General features: G+C 37.8%; 1 protein-coding gene across 14 annotated transcripts in view; it reads left to right on the forward strand.

The window, feature by feature from the left end:
* Nucleotides 1–27,026, forward strand: part of ADGRL2 (adhesion G protein-coupled receptor L2) — a 162,125-nt gene that overhangs the window by 30,507 nt on the left and 104,592 nt on the right. For all 14 annotated transcript variants that reach the window (XM_064455387.1, XM_064455391.1, XM_064455389.1 and 11 more), the window contains exon 2: nucleotides 1,206–1,378. In XM_064455387.1, the coding sequence (XP_064311457.1) occupies nucleotides 1,306–1,378 (73 nt within the window). In that variant the 5' untranslated portion in view covers nucleotides 1,206–1,305. The remainder of the gene's footprint in view (nucleotides 1–1,205; nucleotides 1,379–27,026) is intronic.

The following is a 27,026-nucleotide window of genomic DNA, read 5'->3' on the forward strand; positions in this document are numbered from 1 at the left end:
TATGTTCTTAAGTAATGTTAATTTTAAATATCTCAGGAATACAACCACGTGGTTCTGTCCGTTGGTCTTGGAGAAACCAAGCCAATGTGGCAGCAGGCTCAGCTCTTTGGATGTGTAATTGCTATAGCGCTCAGAGAGTTATCCTTCCAGAGTTGTTTCACATATCTGTAATATATAGAGCCTGCTTTGTAGTTAAAAATAGTTTGTTTTTATATGGATGTTCATTTTTCTCTAGCTTCCCAAACTCTAGTAGTCGGGGCTGAAGCATGATCTAGCTTTGTACAGTGAGATATGGAAGAGGAAGTATGTAGTTACTCAGTTGGCTGGTGAGAGAATGAAGTCATTAGTGAAAGGGAGCACGCTGCTGTCAAATCTTCTATCACAGCAACTGCACTCTTATCACCATAATTATATTTTTCAAATGCAAATGATAGCTTTAAGAATTCTTCCTTTGGTACATCGTTTACAGCAGTTGTTTAGTTCGTATTTCTCAGTCGGGGGGACAAATCTCATCAGAGGTGAAGGATAGGAGAGTCTCATCCGTTAGGTTTGTTCCCTTTTCTCTGAAGGTGTTTATTGGGTAGAAATATAGCACACTGCAGAGTCATACAAAGGCTTCCTCACCAGAGTATTTTGTAGGCAAAGGTGCTGTTAGGGCTCCTTGTCCGAGGAGAGTGACGTGCGGGTAGTACGAAGCGGTGGCAGGGCGGAGACCTGCGGAGCCTTTCTGTTGAGTGGAGTCACTCCGTTGTTCGCAGCTGCTCCATGTTTCCAATTGCTAAGAAAAATGTCAGTGCTTTAGATTTAATTTTATTGTTGTTCTTTGAGGTACAGAAATGCGGGTTGTGTCAGACCTGGGGAGTGCGAAAAGCTTAGCCTAGTCATCTGCAAATCCAATTTCTTATATTCAGAGAAAATGTTCTCTTTTTTTTGTGTGTGTATGTCTTAGTGCAAGTACATCAATAACATTCCTACTTTCAACTTTAACATATGTATCATTATTTGGCATTCTGTTTAATGATCACTGACCTTGAGAGATTACATCCCACAAACCTGCCAAATTCCCAGCTACAGTACAGGTGTACTGTCAGTTTTTATTAGAAATTTCTGTCTTCATGTCAAGTAAAATTTGGTATTCCAAATTATTGCTTTTCAGCTATTGATGTGTTTTTTCTCCTTTTCTTCCAAATCCTCTGCTTCTCCAGGTATGAAGATGAATAATGCAGACCACTGGTTTCGATGATGCTGGGCTTTTATAACTGGATTCATTAAGGAATACAAAGAAAATTCTTACAGGGATCAATAATGGTGTCTTCTGGCTGCAGAATGCAAAGTTTTTGGTTTCTGCTCATTATCAGCTTCCTGCAGTGTACTGAAGGTAAGCTTTAGTTTATTTTTGGTCTTGAGTTTGCAGATGGGATGAATGGTCTGTACAGTTAATTTCTGTGAGATGACTTGAAGTTCTAGGATGTCAAACTACACATATCTGTAGCATGTTCTAGGTTTCATTTATAAAATTAAAATTAATTTCATTTTTTTAACAAAAAAAGAAAATGTATTGTTTTGGTTTTGATAGTGTGGTATGTTGAAACTGAAATGCAGCGTTCAGGCAACCGAAGTGACAGTATTAATATCCTTGTTTGGTATGTGCCCTATTTTTGGACTCACCCTGTTTATTCTTCTTTTTTCTGTTCTCAGTGAGCAACCATTTAGAAGTAATGTATAGATATGTTAAATGTGATATAAAATAATGAAACAGTGCAAGTAAAATACCTGTTTGACTTTTCCAATTCGTCTGGCTGAAAATAAAATGGCAAACACTTCATTAAGATTAGAACTATGCAAGTTAAATTTCAGGAAATAAAACTCAAAGTGCATACAGAAATAGTATCTACTTTAAAATATTTTTTCTTTTTTTAAAAAAAGGAAAAATACCTCATGTTATCAAATATATTTTTAAAATAGCCCTTACATTAAAGATATGAGGAAAGAAAAAGCTTTTTTAAAAATAGTTGTATCATCTATTCTTTATCTGTTTTTCTTCATAAACTGTTTTACCCAGTTAGTCCATCTCCCCAGCTGTTCTTGTGGCCCTTTTAATTAGTAATAGAGAAACACGAATGATCAGGAAAACATGGGTTATGAATTTTTAATTACAAATACTTGTACAGAACTTGAGGCTATTTCTGGGTGTAATAATTTTGATTGACTAGATTGCAGGTGAAAAGACTGGTTTAGTAATAAAGTAGCACCTCCATGCCTTCTTACATTATTCAGTAATCGGTATATAATATATAGGCTGCTTTGGTGCATCTGTGGCGTGATCTCACCATCTTTTAAAGCAGATACATACCTTACCCTGTCAAAATTCTTGGAATTTTAAGGCTAAATTTTCAGAGATACTTCAGGAAAGCTGTTCTCCCTCCCCCTCTCTTCTTTCCCAAATCTATACAAACAAAAAGGATCTAGTCTCCAAGAATAGCAAAACCTAAGATTAAAATTTAAATATTGTATGCAGCCTTCTGTGTTCGCTGCAAAACTCCTAAGCATTTATTCTAGACTGAGACTCGGGTCTTGCGTTGTACTGACAGACAAGCTTTGCTAAAACAGGTTATCCATATGTATGTGCGAACATACCCGTGTATCAGGGATTGTGTCCTAGGAGTCCTCGTGAAGGTTTCTGAACATGAGGGAGCCTCATTTCACTTAACTAGCTTTCACAGTCAGTTTCCCTTCCCTCCCCTCTTTCTTCTTAAATATTGCCAGGATATATTAGAAAACTGGTGTTTCCCACAGCACACTGCAGATCTTGGATGGTTTCATCATTGATGGGATTTCTGATTTGGTAGCTGCTGTACTGACTGCTCTCTTGGTGTCTGTTGTGTCTGTGGACTTGGTATAATCTCACTTTTATGGGAAAGTAAGTGCCAACAGCTGGGAGGTAAAATGCTTTTCAGTCTCTTTCACAGGTAAGGAAGGTAAATGCATATTAGGAGAATGGAATTATAAATCTTACGGCTGGCTGGTAATAACTTCTGTTAATTATAAATGCACTTACATTGCAAAAGTGGTTGCACTATTTGAAACCAAAGGTGTAGGAAGTAGAAGCACCTATTTATTTTTTTTCTATGAAGTTTTAAAATACTAAGGATTTTACATGTTATTGTAATTGTTTCAAATCCCTGTATCTAGTACATTTTACAAAGATTCATGAGAGTACTTGCAGCTTAATGCTATGTGGTGGTTGAAAATGTTTGAAAACAGAAAGGAAAAGCAGACAAACAGCTTTCTCTGGTTTGGTTACAGTAGCAAACAGCATGCTGCAAAGAATGTTTTATCTGCTGAGTTTGGAAAGGAAAAAGTCAACTGAGAACTTCTGCAGATTGAATTTTTGCCATTTGCAGAAAGCTAATTTTCATTGTCATCTGCAATATTTCAAGTTCATTTTGTTCTGTCCTGTTTTTCTTGCTTTTAGTAGCCAGTAGCAATCTTTTGATGCTTCAGTTGTGAATTTACTTTTTTAAAGTCTATACAAGAGCTGCTTTTTCCACTAAAAGAAACAGGGAAGGAAATTGGGAGCAGATAACAGAATCATACCAAATTAATTGTAAATTCTTAAAATAAATGAAATATTGTGGCTCTGTATACTGGAAATGAATATTAATATAGAGTTGGCTTCCAGCCACAGAGCAAAATGAATACTGCATTATTACACTTTCTCACAAGATTACATTGCCTTCTGCTTCAGTAATAAGAGATGCCAAGTGTAACGTGCTTTAGTAGCACTTCATGCCTGGAAGTATGAACATGAACAAAGGTTAAAATAAGAGCATCTAACTTTTGCTAGAAATAAGAAAATCTTTAATTCTCTCACTTGGAACTTAGGGTTTTTTGTAGAAATCTTATATGTATACACAGGTTGTTGCAGTTGGTGGGGGAGATGAAACCTGGTTGAATTCCCTGCTGTTACATTTCAGTGTTGCTGTACAGTCGGGGCGGGAGGATCCTGGGTGTGGACAAGTGACTCATTTGTTCATAGAATGAAACATTTTCCAATGAAGAGAAAGACGTCATTACTCTCACAGCACCTTAACTTTAACTTGCCAGGGAATTAGCAAGTCGGCACAGCTCTATGAAGGCTGCAATTTTATATTAGTGCCGCCTATCCGAATAGGAGTCTTATCTTCTGTTAAGAAGGTCCTGGTTTTGCTTTGTTTTTCCTGGCTGGAGCAGTCCAGGTGGTGTTGCTTTTGAAGCAGTCTGTTCCTTCTGGTAAAATGAACCTGGAATGGACGAGTGCTGGCAGCTGGAGGGAAAGCCTCACCGAGTTATTATACACTGCTGGTACATGGATCAACAACAGGTCAATATTGTTGTGTAGAGGCTTGAAAAACATTGTTATTACCATCAACAACAAGCATTGCAGCCCTAAATAAGGAAAAGATGAGAGGCAGGAAAAGGGAATGACAAGCTGACAAGTCATGAGCTTGAATATTAATGTCATTTTGGATGGTATTTTTCTGTCCCTTTTTCTAGCATATTCTACTCTAGGTCTGTCTTTAAAACTACAGTTTTATTACAAAAGGCAGGCTGAAAGAACTACATGGGAAAGTACTTTGAGTGGGAGTTACGCAGGTAGCTGCGTGAAGCCTGGCCTCGTACCGTGGCTGATTTCCTGGGGGAGATGGGCGCTTCCACTGGGGCTGCGCCGGAGTCCGTCCCCGTCTCACGCCGCCCCAGCTCTGATCTCACGGAAGGAGTGGGTTCATGCTCCTCTCGGTTCCTCACCTGTACTTACCTGTTTCCTACGTACTATAGGAAAGGAATTATTTTTTATACCACCTCTATCTTGTTCTCTCCTTTTTTTTCTTCCCTTCCTAATTAGGTGAAATCGTCCAGCAAGTTAAAAATTATCTGAGGAAATACAGAGAGTCAGAGAGTGAGATCACACATGCCTTGTTTCCATAGCAAAGCAGAGTAAAAAGCTTATTATACATATTATTGGTTGCTCTTCAAGCAAGTTAAGACAGATACACTAATATGCATATGAAAAAAGATGTCAGAGCTAAATATTCTGATTAAGATTGGATTTTGGACTCTACAAAATTTGATATTTTATGCTTTATCTTGTTTACAAAGTCCACATTTTCATCTAGCTTTAGATGCCTTCTTGATTTTATTCTCTTCTGCTTCTTGAGAATCACAAGTGCTTGGGAAGCACTGAAATAATTTTCTTTGCTTACATTTGATTTTAATGAAGGTTTAATACAATTTTAATTCATTTTATTATGAATTATTATCTATGCTTTGTCCTAAGGAAGAAGCATCATGCTTCAATTATCTATTTAATTCTGTTTTCCTAAACGGCATTGATGTTTTTTGTTGTTTTTTTTTTTTTTAAATCCAGCCTGCCTTTGCCTCTGAATGTACATTTTAATTAACATTATGCTGAGAAATATAAATTCCTGTAAAATCCACTTATGCCAGCCAAGGAGCCGAGTGTTAAATTGGAAGCAGTTTTAAGTGTGTATCCAACGTTAGTGCATTTACTGAAGAAAAGACATACTAAATACAGATAATGTACATTGAGCCACTACAAAGATATTTGCTGTTTTAGCGTTTTGCTTCAGATCTTCAGCCTCCTGTCAAGCCACTCAGATTTAGAGTGTCTCAGGCATATGGCACAGGTACTCAACAAACTGTAGAAGCACGTTGGTTTTCCTACATATTTACTAGAAAGTATTAGTAGGATTTTGCCCAGGATAAAAATTCAAAAATCTTGTACCCTGGACTTGAGAAGACATCAACGTCTGTTAATTAGCGGATTTAAGTTCTGCAAGGGGTGAAACCCATTACGGAGTCATGCAAGAGCAAATAGGAGCACTAATTTAATTTCTAGCCGGGGAATTTTCCACAGTGAGAGCTCTGTGAAGCACACAGCTAGTAGGCAACTACTTGGTTTAACTGGGGTCGCAAAGCATCCGTAAGCACAGCCAGCATACCAAGGCCAGCCGGTTATTGCCTGCCCTTTGGAGGGTCTCTCTAACAAGCCTTCCAGTGCTATCTTCATTTTTATCATACCTACCTCATGGGGTTTATGATTCTTTAGGAAATGTTTTTTCTTACTTGTTTAATGCAGAATACACAGAAGAAAATATCTGTGTGAAGGGAGCAGTTGGGTTTCTGCAGAAAGCAACCGCTGCACTGACTCCTGTTTTCTCCCCTGGAGGAGCATGCCATTTTTCACTGGGATGTTCTGGTGCATACTTACCTGGGACATCTCTTGTTCCTCTTCTGAGGGAGATGTAGGCCCAAGGTATCTTCCAAAAGGAAATTGTTCTAAACAGCGAGAGCAAACTTCTTAAAGGAGACTGTCTGTTAAACTTTTCAAGTGCATTTCCAGATAATAGAGACTGACAGGCTGCCTGGAAAAGCCAGAGATTCTGTAATGTGCTGGCAGTGAACATCCTTTCGTATATTCCCTGAGCAGCGAGGTCTGCAGGATCTTGTGCTGTAACATCACATTTTTGAAACCCAAGCAAAACCACCGCTATTTCAAGATGTAGAAGAACCAGGTAGAAGAATGCATGAAGAACCCTTTTAAATACTGTACTAACATTTATATGAAAATTTGCTAGGAAATGTTAATGTAAGGGTTTTATAATTTAAGCAAAGTGTAAATGCGTGATTATTATGAGATGAATAATTGTATTACTATTTTAATATGCTGTATTCTTCCTCAGTTACTTAAAAACATTCTCCTGTATGAAGAGGAGATTTTGCATCTTCTTGAGCTCTGTGTTCAGAAGAAGAACAGAACCCCGTAACGTATAAAGCTGTAGAAACGCAGCATGTTGTGCTGAGAGCCGACGTTATACTTTCAGAGCCCTCTGAGCTACTACTTCAGTTTCCCACCTTTTGTTGCTGTAATCCCGGTGGGCGAGGCGAGCCCCGCAGCTGACCACTGCCCCGCGAGGGGACTGGCTTAACCTTCAGCTAGCCTGCACTGGCACCATTGCCTAAAGGGCTTTTCTTTTATTAAATACAAATCTGGATATATTTTAGATTAGTTGATTACAGTAAGGTATCTTTCCAAGAGCACAACAGCAGAATTTGGGTATATATGTCTTTTGAAAAATGAATAGGCTTCATTAGTACTCTACTACTAAATAGGAAAAAATACATAATTTATTCTTATTAACACGTGTATTTTTAAAAGTATTTAATTATTTCCATTTCTGTTTTATGTCAAGTGGAAGAATACTGTTTGTCTTAGTAAGAAGGTTTTTTATATAGCTTTAACAACATTGCCTTTCTTTATATTGTACTTTTAGGTCATAGTGTAAAATGGAAGCATAAGTGCCTGCAGCATCCGATGTCAGTGAATGCCTCAGCACTGGCTTTCTTATTACATTTAGCATCCTTATGATCAGATTATAAAAATTATCATAAAGTATAATGATTTTAGATTTAATATTCGTTGCCAAGTTCTACAAGCATATAATGGGTTTTATACTTGCAAGTAGAGCCATTGATGTTCATGGTCTACCTCTGTGAGTAAATGGTACAGAAAAGTAATACATTTTACGCTAATTGCGTATTGTATGAGTGTCTTAATAGCAGCAAGCGTAAGCAGGATGAAAGCACTACAGAAAAAGGACTTGAGCAAACAGTTCTAATATATGTTTCATATATGTACCTGCTTCTGTGTTTGTGATGGCATTCCAGGCTGTGTTATGTGAGAAAGAGGAGAGAAAACCATCCACAGGGAGAAATTCTTGGCTTATTGTCTGTCCATACTCATCATAAATGCACTTAATACCATAGGAGCTCCCAATATGCTGTTATGCAGTTTTATATATTTATACAGTAATGTTCATGGAAGAGACACTTAAAAATTGACTGGCCTTTTACAGTGGATAATTAGTATCATATTTACTCATCTACGTCGGTGAGTTAGAAGACTATTTATAGTTGCTCCCTCTGATTTTTTTTTTGTTTTATATGACTTTGTACTTGGGTAATATGGCTCTAAAGCAGCACTTCATTGTGTAAAATTGGAAGTAAGATAAGGAAAAAAGAAAGATAAGGAAATAAAACACACATGTATATAGTAAAGTTTCGTGCATGATTTTCTTGTACTTTCAATTTTACATGGTACTCACTATGTCTGCGTTGGTAAAACCACACTGCAGGTTTTTTATTTCTGATCACTTCAAATTTGATAGAATTTCATTTTGTCAAAGCTGGATCGGCTCCAGTTCTACTCATTTCTATAGATAGTAGTAGTTTATCCATTGACGGTTTGTTTGGATTGACATTTTGAACAAGACCCATGAATGCTGGTCATTTGCCAAACATTGTTCACTTTTTTTCAGGAATACTAAATTTTTTACGTTTATAACACAGGTTAAAATTTTTATGGGTGATTCTGTAAATGAGCCACACTTCAAATCCAAAGACATTTTATGGTAAATTGAATATGCAGTTCTTTCTGATAGAAAGAAGCTGAAAAAATCCTTTTGCTTGAAGGTGTCCTAAATTCCTGCCCTTCCAGATAGAGTCTTGAACTACTCCCTTGGCTTTCAAAACCCAATTGTGCTAAAGCTCTTTGTGTTTCTGTAAGTTTTATCTCCTGGCTTTCTTTAGAAGTGTAAAGAAATAGTGTTGTATGAATGTTAGCTCAGTTCATGGGTTCTTTCAGTCAGGGAGACAATTCGTCCATGTCCCGGTGACTTTAAGGCAACCCATGTAAATGTACACGAGCGTGTTGGCGGCGGTAGGGGAGATTCCCAGGCCGTTCCTCCTGCGCTTGGGCCAGTCCAGGTGGTTGGGAATGTTTCATTCTTTTTGTTTTCTCGATTTATACTAGTATAATAACCACTGATGTTTTCTTGGTGTATAAAATGTGTGTGTGGGAGATTAGTTGGGAAGCAAAACAAGTAATTTTTCCTTGGTTGCCTGAGCAACGCATACATGTGAGAAACCCAGGGGACCACATAACTTTCGGTTGTTGGATATAGGACTCAACGAGTTTTATGAGGGATCTTGACGATGGAAGGAGAGATGGCTTTTGTCTTCTGCCTTGTCCGGGATTTTGATATCTCTCTCAGGAGTTAGGTAGCTTTGCTCCCTTCCAGCAGAAAGTACAATTAATGCAAGGTGCTGTTTGAGCAATTTTCCTGTTAAATTTGAGGTCAGTGATTCATTTAGGAAACCTGAGAGGAAGTTGATGCTGAAACCAGATCTCCTATCTACTGCAATTTTAGTTGGAAAAGCTATGAGAAATGTTTGCTTTTTAAAGACTGCAGCAGTATTTCATATCACTTCTGTTTTAACCATCTTCTTATTGAACTTCGGTCAGATTTGCCTGTTCACCACTGATCCTGTTTGACTATGCATATGACTTGATCTGCCTCCCACAGTGTTTCACAGTAATTTTTCCTATTTCTCCCTGTTGAGCTGCCCCAGTTCTTTTCTCTAACTTAGGCTTGAGGATTGCCTTTAATATTTCGTAATAACTTTTTTTTAGTTATAAAATCTTTCTTTAAGAATAAAGATCCAATTTATTCTGAGCCGTTGTTAATATTTACCATTGAAAGTCTATTGGAAAAATGTGGATTTGTGGCTTAGAACTGATAATGCTTTTTAGTGGCTTAAGATAAATAAGCTTTTAGTAAACAAAACCAAACAGTTTGCTGCTTATGCTTTTGCATCATTTAATTTGCAACAGATGAAGCTGGCATGCGTGAAGAGTGAAGCACAGAAAGTACTCAGAGGTCGAATGGGTGGCTTGTGATGTGGATTATTACCTGTAAAGATGGATAAAGTCCACAAAACATCACTTCATGTATTAATGTACCAGCTGGAAAGAAAAATTAAATATATCAGCATAGGTTTTCATGCATAAACTGTTTGGTTTAGGCCTTCAATTCAAATCCTGCTCAGCAGTAAAAAACTTTAAATAAATCTTCTATATCTTTATACTAGTGTAGAGAGAGATATATATATATATATCTTCAGATATATATAAAAAGCATGCTGTGCAAATACACTTTTTTTTTTAAATTCAGAATACAAAAGTCTGGAAGTCATCCATATGTAAACTGTCTTGAAGGATTTGTAATGTACAGTGTTTTGTTCTGCAGTGTAAACTAAGTGCCGACAGAAAAATGGTTGAGAAATGCATCTAACCACCAGTGGCTTTCTTAACCAGTTACACTGCAATCTAGTAATATAACAGTGATTTTGTTATATGTATATAACAGTATAACAATTAATTTGCTGTACACATTATTTTGAATATCACTCTGTTAAATCAGCAGAGTGCTAACTCAGTCCTAGCAGCAACTCCAGTTGTAATATGTATCTTTATGTCTTTGATGCATTGTTTTCTAGCTCTTGGATTTGTTATGGATGCATTTTAACAGCATTTCTATGTTGCCTTCTTTCTACAAAAGGTTTTTTGAAGGATGAGGAGAGACTTTCTGAATATTTGCTATTAAAAGTTTGTTGCCGTGGTAATGCCATTTGTAACAGACACAATGATTCTGACTTTATTTATCTCAATGCTTGGTCTGTTTCCATTCTTTTTAATACCTTTTTTTTTTTTAATTTGGCTGATTAAAAAAATAAATTAGTGATAATAATGGGGAAAAACTTTACTACAGAAAATCTTTGGTCAAGGTATGAGTGATTGTGACCTGAAGAAAATTCCTTTTCTTGATTCTGTTCCCATTTGGACTAAGGGATCGGATCGTAAGGGGGGGGGGGGGTGGGAAGAGGAAAAAAACTAGTGCATTTGAAAGCATTCAAAGATGTTAAGCAACAATAAAACTCTGTAACCATTTAAATGACAGCAGCTGACTATTTGAATTAACTTTGTGTTTGGCTTAATTCGGGGTCCTAATTATTCCTAACTTACGTGAGTAGATTTCAATTATACAATACTGCAGGGATTTGTAGCTAAGGCAACTAAAGGAATCATTTTACATAAAGTAATTCTGTTCAACTGATTAGGCAGGTTAAAATGGATTGATAGAAAATGGGAGCTCTTGTCTGATAAGGCCCAATGAATTGTTTCCAATGACACTATGAAGAAATAACATGAGAAAATATCATTACTGAAAATTTTGAGAATTTTTATGCAACCTGTTTATACCTTGATAATGTGGCGTTAGTTAACTGCTCACGGCAAGTGATTCTCATGAGTATTCACAATAGATCTATCAACAAAAAGGCAATTCACATTTTTGTGGTACCTTAGGTTGGCCTTCATGAGGTGACTTTTCCTAGAAGCTTGTTAACTAAAAAGTTAGTTCTTAAAAAGATTTTTAAAAAAATATTTATGCCAGTTAACCATTTAAATAGACAAAACACGCTATGTTTACTGCATGATATTTTGTGCTTTAGACATGAAAGCATTTTTAGACATACAACTCATCTCCAATATCCCATTTATCTAAAATTGCTGTTCCGTGAAAATAATTCTCAGTTATGCTACATCCTTAAGATAACCTGAGGGAATTAGAGGTGAAAGAGGTATTGGAATAAAAGACTCTAGATTCAATTTTCATTTGTATTATCCACACCAATGTATACCCTTCATTAAGAATTAATTTTTGAACAAATTACCTGCATAGTTTGAGCTTAAAAACAGTTATTTAAAAATGTATATATGTATTTTTAACAGTGTATACCTATATGGTCAGCTAAAATTCCATTTCTATTCTTTGAGCATTTATAAAGTCATATCTCCCAAATTAGATCTGCGGCATAGGTAGGTGTCTCCTTTTGATGATGGCAGACTAACACCCCTGGATTTAGAATACTTATTTTTGTTTTTCTCTGGGTTTTTCACACTTGACTTTTGTTGTTTCCTCAACTGGAGTATTGAAGGTTACAAGAATGCTTATTCTGCTGACTCGAGAGTACAGACAACACGATAGCACGTCTGCAACCTGAACAGATAAGTCTGTTTTTAGAGCTGTCAGATTTGTTTTTGTCATTTGAATATACACCTAGACCTTCTAGTCAGAGACTTTTAGAGAAGCACTGCATTTGTTTTCTGTGTATGTTGTGTTTAGGAGATCAGAACTTGAAGTAGCTCTAATGAGGTCCATGTAAGGCTATGATGCTGTTTAAAGGGAGGAAAAAAAAAACACCTACGAAGCATATGGATGGTATGTGTAATGTCTAAATTAGATCCTAAATAAATACTTAAAATAATTAATACATTTATACAATAATAGATCCACATGTATTTCTTCTCTCTCCCCTGACAAATTCCAGTTTTCTGTGGAAAATCCGTGTTTTTGATCATATGTTTGCTGTTAACGTATTAACACTACACTCTTTCAATTAGTACTGCTGACAAGTTACTTAGGAAAGTCTCTGGAGCATGTGGAGATATTCACAGCTTCTCCGTGTCAGGTGTTTGCTTTCCAAAGTGAAAGTATTAAGATTTAATTATCAGAAGATGTTTGCGGTAGGCAGTGTGCCTTTGGAAGACCGTCAAGGGCAAGGCTGCAGGTGCCCTCCACACACCTGGGCAGGAGGACATCTGTTCCCGTCCCAGGAGCCATCATCACGGAGTTTGGGCACGGCTGTGCTTCTGGGCACGTGCACATCTTTGGGGTGAGCCAGATAACGCTGAGCTACAGTATTTTCATCTGATGGTGGTGGAGAGTGTTGAGTTCTGCTCACTCACCCCATCGCCCTCCCACCCCTGTGGTGGCCTGTGGTGGGCTGATACAGGGAGCAAGACTGGCAGAAGACAGTCCAGCTTTCTGGTAGGAAGTTTGTTCCCCCAGCCACCTCCCAGAACCACACCACCCTGGCATCAGATGTTGGACAGGTGGGAGAGGTGAAGGTCACGGTCAGAGCACTCCATCCTTAGATAGCTGAAAAATAGTGAGATCTGCATGTCTGCTGGAGCTTGGGAAACCACTGTGCCAGATGAATGGTATGTTATTTCTGAGGGGGAAAACAGGCCTAAAATGTATCATTCTTTCTTAGAAACTAGTACCGGTTTCACCCTTGAGTTAACAGGATTAATGCTACTTTGTGGGACTTGGTAATCTAAAGTCAGAGTATCTAGAGCCTGAATGTCCTTGATTTGATGGTGAAGGGTATCCCAAATTGTCTACAGGTGTTTAAAAGTGCAGATATGAAGACTGTCTTTGCAGCTTTATAATGGCGTGGTCAGGTAGCTGTCAGGGTTGCACACGATTTTTGCCCTGAAGAGGGAAATGATTTTTCCAAAGGACTCATTTCCCAGATAACTTGGTTCTTTCAAAGGTGCTTTAGGCATTTTAAGATTGCATATGCTTTTACAGGAGCTGTAAATTGCCTCACTGTATCTTGGTCCTTCTAGGTGAGATTTTTCTTCTGTCACTGGTAGTCAGCATTTGAAGCTTCAGAGGAAGGTGGCAAAATATAAAAGTGCACAAAGTAGCCTGCTTACAGTGGACCTTTGTTAGTTATCCATTGTCATGGAGTCCCAGTAGATTTTTCCCAACTCACTGCTTAATTAAATACTTTTTTAATATCCTAATGTGTATCTTCAGGTTTCGGAGTGCATTACTGTGGTCATGAATCTTCTTGCCTTTTGTGGCCTTTACTTCTTAAAGATATTATCGTTGAGCAGATTTTTCCATCTCTGTCTTCTCACCCTATTCCCAGATCATTTAAGGAGTATACTGAGTAACACCGTTGCCTTGTAAACTTTGTCATCCTGTTTCTCTCCCTCCATCCTCTCCATCATCCTTTTCTGACGATCTGCGCCACCTCGCAAACCCCAGCTGTGCAGAGGAAATCATTCAGCTTCTCTGCATTGTCTCCCTTAGCCTTAGCTGGTCACCTAATGCCGCAAATTGGTCACTTCTCACACAAAAGTAGGCTTCCTACTTTTGTTGTACTTAAAGAATTTCTGGTTATGAAATCATTGGAAAACATTTCGGAAAAACGCCTGTGAGTTTAAGAGGTGCACAGAATATAGGCGTGGAAGCACGTACTACAGAGTCAGGAGACAAAACCACTTATATTTTCCTAGCTTGGTTTACTTTAGGTAGTGATACAAGTCATAGCGTCAGATACTTGTCTTTAATTTTGCAGCACAGTTATAAATTTTGCTATATCTAATTGCAGCCAACTTTTTCCTGCACAGCAGATTTTTCTTCTTGCTGAGCAGTTAGTACGTTTATGTGAATGATACTTGCATATATAAACTTGGTTTATGGATGTTTAAGGGGTTATAATTTCCTCTTTAAAGTCAAACTTAATTTTTAATTTTTTTTTTAATATGAAAAGACTTTATGGCCAACTCATGTCCCGTGAGAAAAGGAAGAAGTTACAGATAGTTCAGAGGAGAGGGTCTGCTTCATACATAAAAACTTCATGTCAGCATTTCAACAGAGCATTTTCTTAGGGTATCTCTGTTATCACTGACACTTTCACATTGACAAGCATATGGGATGTAGTGCTGAATGTGGAAATCGAAATGATCACATCTAGCATTTCTCTCTACCAGGTGCCAGCTTGCTGCTGCAGCTCTGCACTTAATGTTCAAGGAGGAGCGCTAGGAATAGTTTCATTTGCTAATTACCTCTTATCTCCAGTGCGTAGTCCTTGGGCAGACAGCTTACCCAGGTGTTTTTTAAGAACACCTATCTGGACAGTGCAGGATTGCAGGTGGTCCTGTGGTGACAGTGCAGTGTGCAGAACATGTAAGAAATCTCCATCCATCTGTGTATGTTGTTTTTAAGTCTTCACTGAAGAACAGAAGACAAATTTGAGAGAATTTTTGTCTTTATAAAATTTGTCAGTGTGGAAAGCAGAAGAGTACTATTCCTCAGCCCAAGAAAAATGTGTGCATGTGTTTGTTATGTTGGAGGTTTTTTGATAACAAACCTGATTGTCCTGTCTTGTGATTTCAGCAGAAAGGAAAGTACGTACATGCCAGTAAGAATTTTGCAAGGACCTGCAAGTTAAAATAAATAGAATGTGGTGGTTTAAGGAAGTGGTAGAGTCTGAATTGCCTTTCATGACTCCTTTTCCAGGATCCAGTTTAACAGGATTATGTAATTTTACTAATACCGCTTTGATCTGTCATTTATACAAAAAGGCAGGCTTTCCAAAGCATTTGCCTTACATGTTCTTTTTGGGCTAGACTTAATCGTTTGCAGAACTGATAATATTTTCCCATTCTTCAAGAATTCATATTACAGTCTTATGCTTAATGTGACTGTGGTTTGAGTACAGAATGGTAAAAGGAGCCTTTTAATTCGTAATCCAGTAATTCAGACAGCTAAATTATGCCTCCCTTTACCTGATATTTATTAAAATTAATCCAAAGAAACTTCAGAAGTGTTGATGTCATCCAATTGCCCTTTTAGGTTTCTTTAATGCAATTTATAGAATAGATACATTCCTTACCATGAGTAAGTGCAACATCTGTTTCCTTACCCTTTCTCCTTGCGTTTTTCCACACTTCTCGTAAGAGTTGCAGTTCTGGTTTTCAGGCATTCCGTACAGTCCAAAATTCATGATGTTCATTTGAGCATCTCGGTTATATATCTATGCCTGAGACAATTTTATTAGTCGTTACACCTTCACGCTTGTTTTATTTCTTGCCTCTAGTTTGCAAGTTAATATTTACTAGCACTCAGGAGTCATTATATAGCAACTTGTTAGTTTTAAAAAAAAACAACACAAAAAACAAAACCAAGGAAAAAAACAACAACAACAACAAAAAAAACCAAAGAGAAAAAGCAACCCAAAGGGGGAAAAAAAGCCTGCTTGATGACAATAACTTTCTTTTGAATTTAAAAACTCAGAACAGAATGGAAAATGTAGTAATTAACGATGTGGACTTTCATACCATTTATGAAGAGTTAATAAATATTTTAATATGTAGTTAATAGATAAATACAGAATCTAGCAAATCAACAGGATTGTTCTAACTAGCTCAAAAATTACTCCTACCATCTCTTGATGTATTAAAGTTGAGCTCATGCTGCTATATGATAATTTGTCTTTTAAAGTAGGTTCTTAAGTGTATTCAAAAACATCAGTATCAATCCCAAAGCCTATTTTACAGGATCTCAGGTTGTTACCAAGGTTAATTCTCATATGGTTCTGTGAAAACAAATCCATGCATATCTCTGTCTTCCTCTCTTCCATTTCTTCTGTAACCTATTTTGTTTGCAATGTTACTGCAAGAAAACAAGGAGGTTGTGTTTCAACAGCTAGAAAAGATGGCCATTTCATTATCACTTTGAGTAGGAGTAAAACTGATCAAGGTAATAACTCTAGTTAATACATCAGGCAAGGCTGACAATTATGGGTGTATTTCTGAATGTGTTAGGCGCCTAACTTCCGTTTCAATCAGGGATAATTAGGTGCTTTAAAAACCTTAAAAAATACAGCACTTGATAAGAATTCTCACTTAACTGAAAAATGCTTCCTCATAAATGGATGAATTTCTCTTTGCCTTTGTTTAGATTAGGAAGACTAATCAAACTTAGGTCACATTTATGTCATGCACAGATTACGCTGAATTAATCATTGTTTCATTTCACTCTCACCTTGGCTGTGTTGGTTCCCTGCTACTCTTGTGCTGGTCCTGATGCTAACCTTGGAGGGGCGTTGGGTGCTCAGCAGAGGCAGCTTGCTGCAGGATCCCATTCGCTGTACTGGGGACCTGACTGTGCAAGGCGAACTGAGCAGGTTAGCTGAGGGGCACGGAAGGTCGGAGCTGAGAAACCTTCCCTTGCATTCTCACCTTGGACCGTCACCCACCCATTAGCTGGTACATGCCTCTTCCCTGCATCTCTGGCTTCTGCATAAGTTTCTGGAGAAGAAAATGTAATTTTGATGGGAGACAACAGCTACATGTAGCCACTGAGTCTTATCTCCCCACTGCTACAAGACCAAGCCTGGTCTTGTATTAGCAAACTGGGTCTAAGTACATTTCCTAATTAAAAAAAAAAAAAAAGTAAAAATGACAGAAAATTTTGAAAGATTGGGAAGGTGTGCAGTAGAGTGTAGCACAGCTCTGCGCTGTGTGGTGTCCTCAGAACATTTTATGAATGGTTGACTTCTAGTGCTGTTGTGTTAACATTTCTTCATGTTATAAATGAATAGATCATGGAACGAAGGGTCAAGTTACTTGCTCTAAAATACAGAGGTGGTAAACACTGAAACTCTGGTGAGCATTCAGAGGTCCTTTCCTCTCAAACTAAGGATGCTAAAGGAAACATTATTTTAAAAAGAAATTAATTCAGTTATAGTCAAGTAATTTCTTCTGGCATCTGTTGCATGAAATATACATTCATAGATGACCAGTTTTGACTAAAAATTCAGCAGGTACCAAAAGGATAGTTTTATATATATCACTCTATATATATCTTTTTGCATCTTAGAGGTGGGAAACTATCCTGAACCTGTAGTCCTAAAGGGAATGAGCCTGGAATTATACCTGAGTGTGCAGTTACTCTATGCAAATCCGACTCCTTTAAAAATCAGTGTGTGGGTTTTGATGTAATGGATTAGATCTTTCTCTTCGCTTTGCATATCTAAACTATTGGCAATGCATGTTTCTTTTAGTGCCAATCTAAAGTAAAATAAATATTCATGATAATTGGATCCAGCTCCTTAAAATTAATTTAGACTTTCTCCATGTGCTTAATCCGTAATGTTTTCTGTCTCTGAGTTTGTAGGCAGCAATTCAGCAAGCTCAGAGAACAATTAACTTCTCAAAGAGTTTTTCCGATCAATTTGGTCTAATTTAAATCGTAATCTGATTCTGGAAGTAGAATCGTTGGGCTAATTTGTGGAGACTGGTGCTTACTTGAAATGCAACAACAGCACTGGTCAGTTGGCTTCATGGGCTTTGGGGAAGTACAATGGGTATCCCAGTTTCTCCATGAATTCAGTCCTGGCAGTGGTCTGCCCTGCCGTTGAATGGGGGGGTGCTCTTCCTCACCCCGACTGCTGGCTCCCCCTCTCCCCGCTGGCACGGCCACCCCTGGGCCCGGTGCTGACAGGAGCCGGGGCTTGGCCACTTCCCAGCCCAGCCCTGGGGGGGCACGAGGGGCTGGGTGTCCAAGGGGACACCGAGGAGAACACAGGGCTACCCTTTTCTTTGGCAGCGCCGTTTTATGCTGGATGAAATTAACTCTTGAAACTACTTCCTCAATCTCCCATCGATGTCCTAGTTTCTATAAAGCAACAGTTTTCTGTCCCATGAGCCAAGTATGTTTAAAAGTGTTGATGTGCTTAGAGCTAGAGGCAACCCCTTCATTGTAGGTGCACGCTGTAGGTTCCTGGTGTTTGAAAAGTATGTTTATGGATGCCAGTAGGCATATTTATCGGCATTTTGGGTGCCTAAAATCTAGTCGTGGGAGACTGTGACAGTGGTGTTTGCCAGCTTTTGTTTCTGCTGAACTGCATTAACGCGAGGGAAATGGATAAATAGCAAAGACCAAATAACATCAGCACCTAGGACTTTATTTCAGGCCTCTGGAGAACTCATTTACCTTGTTCAGGGGTCACTACTTTTTTAGGCGACTCCTAGACCAGGAAAAACAGGATTTTCAGAGAATACCTCCAGGCCAGGTGAGGCCCCAGACCTTTTAACTCTGATTTTTCATTATAATGGCTTCCTTAGTCCAGGCATGAATAGACATCGGGGAAGCTGATCTGTTCATCCTGCAACAGCCTGAGCGGAAGGCCAGATCAGACATTTCTTGTCTTTCTGATATTTGTTGTAGTTGTTTTGTAAGTTTTACTGGGAGATTTATGGGCTCAACTGGGATTGGTCATGTAGAAACAAACTGAATCCGGAGAAAAATGGACTCTTCCACAAAAACATAATTTTTTCACTCCTTTCCAAAGCTTGTAATAGAAGAAAGTGCCTCTAAATGAAAGAAATGGAAAAGATCTGTAGTGAAATATTTTCTCTTAGCAAAAAATTAAGTGATTTTAAGAGTATTGTTTATGATGCATGTATAACGTGTATGTTAAACAAGAATTCTTAAAATGATGAGAAAGTTGTTCAAATAAAATTTCAATGTATCATATTAAGCAAATTCAATTTCTATATCCTGTAATTAAAATTTACCATTGGTCTTTAGTACTGTACTGTGTTATGTTATATAACTACAATATAATGATTATTTGAAGGATAGTTTTATTTTTCCCATCTTTTTTACTACATGCCTGTTTCTTTTGGATCAGCTTTATACCATTAAGACTATGTTCATACACTATTTCGAAGAATATGTGTACATATATAGGGAGATCGAGGATGAGCTCTAGAAATAAACTCTTCCATTGTTTTCATGATACTGATAATTCCTATTGTCAATGTGTAATCTCCTTTGTTATGTCAATAACCAAAAAGTATTTAACCACATTATTGTGCAGTTCAATTCTATCTCTAAGTATAGTTGCCACTATTCTCCAGTGTCTTCTTATGTTTTGAATATTCATATGGCAAGCTTCTGGTGCCAAGGCATGGCATTCTTTATGTACAGGTTGCCCTGTACGGTGCAGAAGAGGCTAGATTCATGCAGAAGGCAATAGGTTCCTTTGGGACGCATAGGAAATATTTAAACCAATTAAAAAAAATTAAAATCTTGCTGTTAGTTTAAGGAACACGGGACTGTATTCGTTCACCTCTTAACACAGCATATTTTCTGGTATTGGAGCTTAATGGATCCAAATCTGAACAAAGAAATTGGATGATACAACAGTATCAGAAGTACAGATTTGTTAGGTTTGGTGGTTTTTTTGCTTAAGATTCAGCTGGAGGGAACTGCATTTTGTAGGGACAAGACTCCCAAACTGATGCAAAGCAGTAATGGGGAAAAGTCATTCTAGATGCTAGCCATATTACTCATACGTTGCATGTGACCTCCAAAAACACTAAGAAAAGGCATTGGGCAATAAGTAAGCTATGTATGTGCTGAATACTTCTAAATATGTAAGATTTATAATCTGGAGTTATACATTTAGAGTAAATCTTGAATCTCATTTGAATGAAAACTGACTCCCTGGTGCACAGAGGGTGGTGTCCTGCTTAACTGCATTTTTTAAAAATAGATTTTTATTCCAGAAAGCAGAAGGGAAAAATATGAATTTCCACAGACATATTTGATATGACCGGCGCTGGAAATCGAGAAGGCAGAGGTGCCTGATAGGAGGCTAAGATATTCCACTTTGATCGAAGGGAGAGGAAGGTAGCCCTGAGCAAGTGCTGTGAGCAGCCCTGGGGGGACTCTGTCTTTAACAAAGGAACAGAAGAAATGTAGCTGCGAGTAACTCTCTGAAGCAAGTTAGCTATGGGTAGAGGAGGAGCTAGAAAACCTACCAAGTGAACCAAGACAGTGCAAGAGCTGGTAAGGGTTTCCTTGGGAAGCAAGCTCTACAATTTTGCTTTTGTATTCTACATTCCTTCCTTAACTCTTCCCAATTTTGTAATCAAGAATGCGACCCTTTTACTAACTTCTCAATGTTTAAAAAGTTTATCTACCGAACGTGTACAGGGGGAGTCCCAGACATCGGACCGGCAGCAGGGCGGCGCGTTTCCTGCTGAGTTGCTAGTGTCCTCATGGCAAGTGTTACTGTGAGTGTCAGGCAGAAGCAAGATGCTCCCCTGGCTGATGCCCTGCAGGCAGCGAGGTGACCCGTTTGGTGAGAGGCAGGTAGCAGCAAGGCAAGATGTTCCTGCAGGGTGGCAGGAAGAAAATACTTTGTAGGCAGGAAAACCTGCAACGTTTCAGTCCAAATAATTGTGCCCGAGAGACATTTGTAATGAGTAGGATGCAGTTTCTCACATGGAACACTGAAATAATGAAAACCAAATATTGTACAGGTTTTCTAGTTAATTTTTGTGAGGTTGAGAATATTTGAAAGGTGTCTGAGGGATTAAAGCCCGTAGTTGCCCACTCCAGGTTTCTCTATGGTGATGTCCTTGAGTGGGATTGATGCAAACCGCCCCCCCCCAGTGAACTATGAACAGAGTGTGCTTTTAAACAAAGGGTAAAATCAACTGAATTAGCACTACAATTAAAATATTTGCCTGTAATGTTTATTTTCTACATTGTAGCTAGTCAGATTTGTTGATGCTCTAAGGGGTTAGAAAAGGTAACATGCATCTTGCATCTCTCTGAATTGGGTTGTTAGCTGTAATAATCTCATGAGAGATCTGAACCCTCTCAATTCCTTATCGTCTGCGGGAGTTTCATTTTCTTTCTAATTTCCCCTTCAGCTGTTGTTCTCTATTTCTGGCTTGTCTACAATTAAAAAGAAAAAGTTTTTAGAACTCACTTCTTATTAATCCCTTTCTTTTGCACTGTTTCCCTTTGGGGCAATTCTTAATCTCCCAGAAGCATCAAGGCATTCAAGTTAATGTTGGTTTAGTGGTCAGTCTGGATAAGAGAGCATTCTTTAGCACATGTTCTTGTATCTTTCCCCCGCCCCCCTCTTCATCCAGTTTCTAGAAAGGTTTGGAGTTGAGGCTGCAGATGCGTTCAGCTGGTAGTCTCTGCCTTCCACCATCCTTCCCTATTTCCTTGCCAAATCAAACAGCACTTTCCAGATTTTCTTAATGAAATTCAGTTCACCTTACTCAGCCTAAAGTGAGTAGTAGAGGGATGTCTTAATTTAACCTAGAAACTCGATCTGTGCGTTATCTCAGATCTATCAGCCTAGCTGCTTGTTGGGACTTGGATCTGAGTCGCAGGAATGAAAATTTCTTGCCAGAAATCTTAACTGCAGTCTCTGGGTATAGCTAGCATGGTTGAAATATGAAAGAATTAAGTTGTCTCATTACTCTTCATTCTGCAGAGGTGAGAAGTGTGTCAGCACCTTCCCACAATGAGTAGAAGTACTTAAGACTAGGGGTTTTTTTTTCTTATTATTTAAACTTAATCTCTTCCCCAGGTGCTTATTATTTTTTTGTCTTCTTTGCCTGTTTAAGACTCCCACTGAAATAAATAAGAAGCCATGCTGTGCAGCTGGGGACAGTGCTTGGCCCTTTGGAAATGTTTTGCTGTAGGGTCTCTACTGCTGTGGTACAAGTCTCATAATTTGAAATACCTACTCTGCATTTTAAACCATAACCGAAGTGCAAAAAAAAAAAAAAAAAATTGAAGACACAACTATGAGTTGTCTTTTCATCTGTATGGAAAGTGTGGTTCTCTCCTTAACATTGTTAACGCAGTTAGTAAGGAAAGAACCTGGCTGAAACAAAGATATGTATCAATAATACTCAAAATAATTGGCATCCAGGTAGTGGAAGAAAATAGTCACTGAGATATATTTTTAAAATTAAGGCCTTGAAGTTTTTTTAAAAATTGATATTTATTTTGATATAATTATAGACACGCTACCAGCATTTCAGTGAAGACAACATTACCTGGAACAAAACACACCATTTATACAGGCTGTTGAAAACTCAGCTCTCAAATTATTCTGACTTCAGCGGTATGAATTACGCATATAAGCAGAGTCTTTAACATAAAATGACTGCGGCACCGGCATCATCTTTCATCTCTTTTCCCTCCCCGGTCTCACACTTACTCCTTCGTTTTGAAAAGGTCATATCTGTTAGTGTAAATGGTCTTGTACACCAGTACCGATAATAACAGAAGGGAAGGGCAAAGGAACCTCTGTTATGGAGAATTATCAATACTTGTTGCCGTGTCTATATTTCAATCATTATTAATTAAATTAACAAATCCTTCAACTGCTGAGAGTAATAGAAAACTGAGATGATACTCATTTGCGATTAAAATAAGCCAGCGTGACCACTTGAAAAAGCATCCTACCCTTCTCCCCCACCCCTGAGACTCGTTTCCAACTTTAGTTTGCCCTTCCCTACAGAAATGTGGTCTGAACCTTGATCAGTTATGCAGCATGGGTGATCCACTTGCACTGGAAAAAAAAAACCCTGCACCACAAAACACCTAGCCAAAACAAGGGAGGAGCAGTGAAGATGAAAGGCAAACTACTTTTTTCCCCCCTTTCTTTTTTTTTTGTGGTGGTGCTCGTTTATTCCTTTTGAAAAGACAGCCTTGGTCTTTCTAAACTCAGTGTGTAGTTGGAAAACCGGATTTTCCCAATGCAACAGGATATGAGAAGACAAATTGAAGGATTGAACCCACGATATTTTTTACTCCCACTTTTGGGAGGAAATGAGAGATTTTTATGACCCTTTTTATTTAAGGAGAAAAACAGAACCCAGGTTGGATCTGATGTTACAAGTATTCCCTTGCTTATAGTTTTGAGGTATTATCAGTTTTTGTAGGTGGATTTCATTTCCATGGAGTAAAATCAGTGCTAATTTCAAAATGTGGCAGGCTACTGTAATGTTATTTCTTCTGCTGTTTTACAATTTCTTTTTCTGTTCTACCGCTTGATTACTTTTATTGTAAACCCACAAAACAGCTGGCGTAATGCAGAGATTAAAATTACACTTTTACAAGAATGATGAAGTGTTAAACTACTTTTACTCTGACATTTTGGGCAGCAATATTTTAATTATTTGACCAAAGTTGTTAATTCGGCTCAATAAAAGCCATATCCACATGATAGATGTAGATGTCAAGATGCCACAAAGGGCTCCCAGTCTTTGATTAGAGGTGTTACTATGATGTTAAACCCAGATTACAAGAGCATCTTAAATTCTATTGATTCTGTCATCCTTCTTTCTAATGTGCTGTTCAAAATCAATGTTTTTTAAAAAAAAAAGGAAAAAAAAAAGGTGAAGAATGACACAGTATTCCCCCTCTAGACCTGGTGGTTTCCCTGTAAGTTACCAAGAGACAGTCCCCATGTCTTTCAGTCAAGAAAAGACTCAATGAAACAGGGATTTAGTCTGACTCGGCTGTCTTGCTTTAAGTTTCATTTTGTTATACATGCTTCACCCATCTTGGGACGTTGTATCAGAGCATGTGCTTGGGGGATGCAGCTGTCAAGCATTATTCCAGATAAACAGAGCCCAGGCTACATCCTATCAGAGAAACTGTCCAGAAAATCAGATACTGCTTCTTTCGGGGTTAGCTTGACTTTTGCTTACATGCAGCACAAAAGAGCTTACAGAGAGGAAACAGAGTCCTTGGTGCATTTTGACTAGTTGCAAATTCATGAATACTCTGTATTCTGTCTTTGTTTAAGGCTTAGTCCTTATGACCCCAAGCGTTCAGTTATTCCCTTCCCTTTCCATTACCTTGCTCTTCTTTTCTCAGGGAGATAACAATGGTAATTCTCCTATGCAAATGACACAATTCTTACCGGCAGTATTCTTTAAAAAAAGAATCGGTAGTTTTTTAGGAATAAGAGGAGAGTAAAGAAAGAAAAAAGCTGTCAGTGTTTATGGGAGTAATCCTGCAGAGGACAGGGTCATACAAAGTGGTTGAATCTTTTCCTTTAAGTGAGTCTTCCAGTGTGTTTTGTTTGAACCTTAAGGGCATAACCTTCTTAGAAGTAATACTTGAAGTCACAGCTTATAGGATAAATATACGTATCAACTTTTAGCATTTGAAGGTAGAAGTGCAGTTAGGAAACACGATGTGTACTGTATTGAGCAGAACATTTTACTTTGAACGAACATACGTGGCTGTAATTTTAAAATTCTGTATCCTGCACAGAAAAATAAAAATTGGAACCAAATCTTACCCAGTTCACACTACCCTGCTTAAAAGTAAAACTTTACAATCCGATTTTTTCCCCTAAAAACAAATACTAAAATCAGCATGATTAACTTCTTAATTTTTTTTACATAGGAATTCTGCAGAAACATAACGTAAATGTTATGTACTGTGACTTGTGTGACTTGGTATTTATTGCATTTCAAATTTTATGCCTCAAATGGATGGCTTAAATAGGAACTAAGACAAAATATTTTGGGGTTGCCTTCCCCCCCCCCCCCCCCCCCCCGCATTTAAGTAGTTGCTGGGAAAGAGGGAATAGTCTGAAAATACCATCCTGTAATCATGAATTAGAATGAGTTATGCCAAGTAGCTGTGGAGGCCATTTAGTATTTCAGAAACACAGCAGGGGAGCTTTTTTAAAAGACATAATTAAAAACAACGGATGATATAGGCTGTTATGGATCTTAGGTCCCAGGCTTCCAGAATAATTTAAGTTCCTCTAAAATACCTCTTGCTGTTGCTGCCTATTAGCATTTGTGCGATATTTCCCTTTAGTCAGTATATTCGAACAGGGAGATTTCAGTAGGTCGCAACTGTGTTGGTTGTTTGTTTGGTTTTAGATAATAGGCCTTTTGAGAGAACATTTGAATAACATTCATGAGTTTTGCTGTTTTGAAAACCTTACCTTAACTAGGAGAAAGACCATACTGTACCAGTGTAGGTGAAGTTACTTCTATTGTTATAAATTACAAAGTTGTTCAACTGACTAAAGGTCAGTATTTTTCTTCACTAGTTACCAAATTGTATGTGAATTGTTTGCAATCGGCTCTCTACTGCTTTGGGCACAGAGCACCATGCTTTAAAACAATTCTGCGTAGCAACACAGCGATATATCTTAAATTTCATTGTAGTATCAGCAGTTTTTACTAGGGACTGCAGTATTTGGAAGAAAATTTCTTTGCCACTAACAGTGAAGATTAATGTGCATCTTTGAAAAATACAGAACATAAAAACATGCATAACATTTTCAATACTATAATGATATTCCTGAAATATGTTAAATAGGATTTTGAATCGAAGCCTTATTCTTTCCTTATTGCGATGTTGATCTATAATCATTATATACTGTCCTCTAAATTCCAATGACTTATTCACCGTTGTGGACTTGGGTCAGTAATGCTGCCACACCGACCATTGGCATCCTTAAACAGGATATTGTCTAATACAGTTTATAGCTTCATTCCCTGTACCATTAAATAAATAAAGGATTCAGTGTGTGCATCAGTGCCATCAAGCATGAATACCCTGGTGGACTGGGAATTAAATGCCAAGTGAGGGTCAGAAGCAACAAAGGCTGAATAACTCTCAGTAAATGTATACATATTAGGTAAGGAACAGTGCCCCTGATGCAGAAGAAATTGAATAAGAACCTTGCAACGTCTAGATGGAGCATAAAGGCTTCTTTTGTTTGCCTGAGCTGCCATCATTGACCCAAGTAGAATATTCCATTATTGAATGAACTGAACAATAGTTTATTACAGGTAAAAGGAAATCCTGGGATCCCAAATTCTTCTGTGCTATTATACAATTAGGTCTGACCATTGCACAGTCTGTAGCCCCTCAGGCCACGTAGACCGGTAAAATACATTTTGCAATATGTTCTCTTAGCAGGCAAAAAATATCGTGTTTTGCCAGATTTTACTTATAACTTTATATTCCTACAGGTAAGCAATAACTTTGTGCTAATTGTGCTAGTTTTCCTGTTTCTAGTAGTTCCATTTTCGTTCTATGAAATACTTTGCTTTTTCCAGATATGAAAAGTATATGTAGGTGACAGTATTGCTTTCTGGTCGACCAGCATGAAGTTACTGCTGAAGCAGCTTTTCCTCATCTAATTTAAACACTTTTTCAGAAAAATATCAATTACGTTTTATGATCTAATATAAATGTAAAACAATGTGTCTAGCAAAAGTTCCCAGAGGCTGAATATAGTTGTTTCTTTCTTGGGTTATGTTTGAACAGTTCCCATAAAGAGACAGATTTTTGTAAATACTTAAATTGGTTATTCCTCATTATTATGGTTCGGCTTGCTTTATATTACCCTGTAGTGTAGAAATATCCTAGAAATATTATTTTTGTTATTAAGATTTAACAGGACCAAGTGTTTAAAAGAGTTATCTTCTTTGCTTTGCTTGCCTAAAGTATGAATAATGACCTTTTTGGCTGATCTAATACGGATCATTTTATTTTAGCATTAAAATGTCCTGTGTAAGCAGCCCAAATGAAAAGGCAAAAATTGTATTATGAAACCTTGGCTAAAACAGGAGGGCAAAAAAATTAAATAGGTGACTTCCTGGTAAGCTGAAT

This window comes from Phalacrocorax carbo, chromosome 6 (assembly GCF_963921805.1).
Source record: "Phalacrocorax carbo chromosome 6, bPhaCar2.1, whole genome shotgun sequence".
NCBI lineage: Eukaryota > Metazoa > Chordata > Aves > Suliformes > Phalacrocoracidae > Phalacrocorax > Phalacrocorax carbo.